Source organism: Sinocyclocheilus anshuiensis, unplaced genomic scaffold (genome assembly GCF_001515605.1).
Source record: "Sinocyclocheilus anshuiensis isolate Anshui unplaced genomic scaffold, SAMN03320099.WGS_v1.1 scaffold185, whole genome shotgun sequence".
In the NCBI taxonomy this organism is placed as follows: Eukaryota; Metazoa; Chordata; class Actinopteri; order Cypriniformes; family Cyprinidae; genus Sinocyclocheilus; species Sinocyclocheilus anshuiensis.
The window spans coordinates 2,009,220-2,012,377 of NW_015539887.1; the positions used below are offsets into that span (position 1 = coordinate 2,009,220).

Here is a 3,158-nt window from a genome sequence, read left to right on the forward strand (position 1 = left end):
TACTTACAGTCTGTGAGTCAGAACAGCCGGCATTGTAGTCTACTCTAGCAGGTTCAGGAAACAGTCCTCCATAAAATGCGTCACACGGCGTCACACACGGCAGGCTAGAGTGAGGAACGGCCGGCGGGCTTGCGGCAACCACATGTGACGACCCCGGGCTGGACTCTGCTTCGTCCACGGTGAAAGCCGATCCGGTGATCCACAGTGCGAAGTTGATGTATTTCCTCAGCGACCAGCACGGATCAGCTCTAGGCATGACGAAGTGGATATCGTCCTCTTTTGGAAGGCCAAACGAAGTAGTTTCGCTTTCACAACGAAACACACAGCATCTCCACAACATGGTGGTGGTGGCAACAACAATACTACAGCGAGAATAAAAGTTACGCTTTCTTCCTTTTTTGTGTGAACATTTGTGCGGTGTTATGCAAATCTCTCCACACAGTGACATAGACATGTGGGGGCGTGTTTAAACAAGGCGTTTTAGGAGGGCGTGGACAAGTCTTAACTTTTATAAAAAATATCTCTTTGGATTTGAGACTTTAGTCTTTGCAACTTTATAGATCTTCTTTATGCACCAAGAGCTTGTAACACTCCAAAGAGAAAGGAAAATTTTAAATCATATGACCCCTTTAAAGGTTTCTGCGCCACTACTGTAGCCTAACGGAAGTACAAAAATAGGCCTACAGCATGTTTTCAACCTTTGCAAACGCCCCTTTCACACGTCAGTCTTCTCCCAGCTCAAACATCACAAACATAGCACTGGGTCTACATCTATAAAAGTGGAGGCATTTCTCTCAATAAATGGTCCAACATATTAGTAATAATTTTAACTTGAAGTTTAGCATACCTGTCGAGAAGAAACTCTGTATGTTCGTTGTGTCGAACCCATTTCATCAAATTCCTCCCTCTTGTAAAAACACTGCGGTCCAAATGCAATGATTGGACGAACATTTTATGGTCCTGAGTCTTCCACAGAAGACATATATGTATATTTTTACATTTAGACCACCTTAGTTATTAATTTAAATCAGGTTGTGAAGATACTCTAATGAGGAAAATTACCGAGTGCTGCACCACCGTTACTGCTGGTGCTGTTCCTTTCTCTTCCGCTAGAGGGTACAACACACACTCTACCCGCTAAACGCAGAAGAGCACACACTTCCTGTGCTCGCTCGGGTTGTTGATAAACAGTGAGCACATGCTGAGCACAATTTTTGTCGTTTTGTCTCATAACAAAATGACAACAACTTTGATTTAAATACTAATTTAGTTGCTTGACATTTTGCAGTTGCCATGTCTCTGCTATTAAACGCTGCACAATTAAATACTTCACTACTCAGGTATGTATGGTGTGTGACAAATACTATTCGCCACAGTTAGAATACAGTATGCAGACATTAGTAACTGTATTAGTTAGTAGCTTAATTTGTAGTCGCATTACTATATTTGGTCGCCGTGATTTTGCCAAGCAAGACATGTTCCTGGATCAACATCTTTTGTTGATCCTGGATCAACATTACTGTCCAAAAATATAGACTAAACCCTGATCATAAGCCTAAAACAGATCAACAAGGATGTTGATCCAGGAACATGTTGTACTTGGTGAAATCACGGTCACCTACTATATTTATATACATGGTGCATTTTTCGTTTTCATTATAACTGTTTTACCTGCAAGTTTGTTGCATTATCCAGTAAGAGTTTGTATCTGCCAGTGCAAAACTATTTCATGTTTTCATTGTGATTACAATCATTTGTATTGCAATAATGTTATACTTAAACATCATGTTTGTAGTGCAGTGCACACTTACAAGTGCACTGATTTACGCAGCTGTTTTATTTGTTCATAGGGCATTGATGGATTTTATAACAGAGTTTACCACAGCCATGTCATGTGTGATTTTGTCTGTCTCATCATTGCATGCTGCTTATCTGCTATTCAAGGTAAACATCCATTCGGTGTCTTAGTCAACTGTTAGTAAGATGCATATGCACTGTTATGACTTTTTTTCTCTGTTCGCAGGACCACAGAGCCTCATCAGTGGGCTTCCTCCTGATTGGCTTTTCCTCTGTCCTTTCAGTCTTTTCTCCCAGTAACCAAACTATCAAATCACTCACGAACGATCTAGAATGGGCAGGTGAATCACTTGGTCCTGCTCTTATTACTTTTGACTTCTTGTGGCTAAGTGAGGACTACATCACTGCTCGTATCCTCCTGATTGGCTCTACTTTTTTCATAATGCTCTCTGATTGGTTATCATCAGATGGGTTGGTTATTATGTCACGCTGCCTGGCATTTTCCACCCTCTCCTGTTCGCTGACAGTGTGTGCGTTTGCTGAAAATGCAGCAGGGGCAGTAGGGAGTGTTGCCCTCAGTCTGCCTTTATTAGTTTCCCCAAGGACCAGATCTGGGTCTTTGGGTTCCCTCGTGATGCCTACAGAAGGACTTCTCAGATGGATCCTTAAAGTCATCATGGCATTAGGATGCTGGACCACTGGGAAGGCCCTTAATAAATACCTGTTTGATTTAAAAGGCTGGGACTGACTAAAGCAATGGTTTCCAAAGACAACAGAGAACCACAAAATGCTACTTTCGTACTCAGATTATTATCAGGCTTACACACTGTGTTACTGTTGCATGTAAAGGCCTTCTCTGTTTTAATAAGCTAACATTATATTGTAATGTACTACAGAAACTGGAGTTTTTTACGTTTGTAAACAAATAATGGAGTTTGCTTATAACATTAAATCCATTACACTGACATTGACGGCTAGTAAAATCCATGAGCAATGAATAAATTGTTTTAGCATCTACAACAATGAAGTCTTTGTAAAGAAAGAATGGGACTCTGTTGTTTAAACCAGTGTTGCGATGTCCTGTCATTATGAGCAACTTTGGTAAATGTGCATGATAAATTTACTCATTAATTTAGATGTCCAGTTATATATGTGAATTTTTTTTTTTTTTTTTGTAAAATAATATAATTATCAAGATGTCAAAAATGCAACTTAAAGGGATAATGCACCCAAAAATGACAATTCTGTCATAATTTACTCACCCAAACCTGCATGAATTTACATAACATTTACATTTATTCATTTAGCAGATGCTTTTATCCAAAGTGACTTACAAATGAGGAATAGAACAAGCAATTCAT

At 39.7% G+C, this 3,158-nt stretch overlaps 1 protein-coding gene across 1 annotated transcript; it reads left to right on the plus strand.

Moving 5' to 3' along the window:
- The first annotated feature begins 1,118 nt into the window (after positions 1 to 1,118).
- On the plus strand, positions 1,119 to 2,920 carry LOC107685557 (uncharacterized). Its single transcript, XM_016482180.1, has 3 exons — positions 1,119 to 1,340; positions 1,851 to 1,944; positions 2,024 to 2,920. Exons 1-3 carry the CDS (start codon positions 1,294 to 1,296, stop codon positions 2,543 to 2,545), a joined length of 663 nt encoding a protein of 220 aa, XP_016337666.1. The 5' UTR covers positions 1,119 to 1,293; the 3' UTR covers positions 2,546 to 2,920.
- Positions 2,921 to 3,158: the final 238 nt, after the last annotated feature.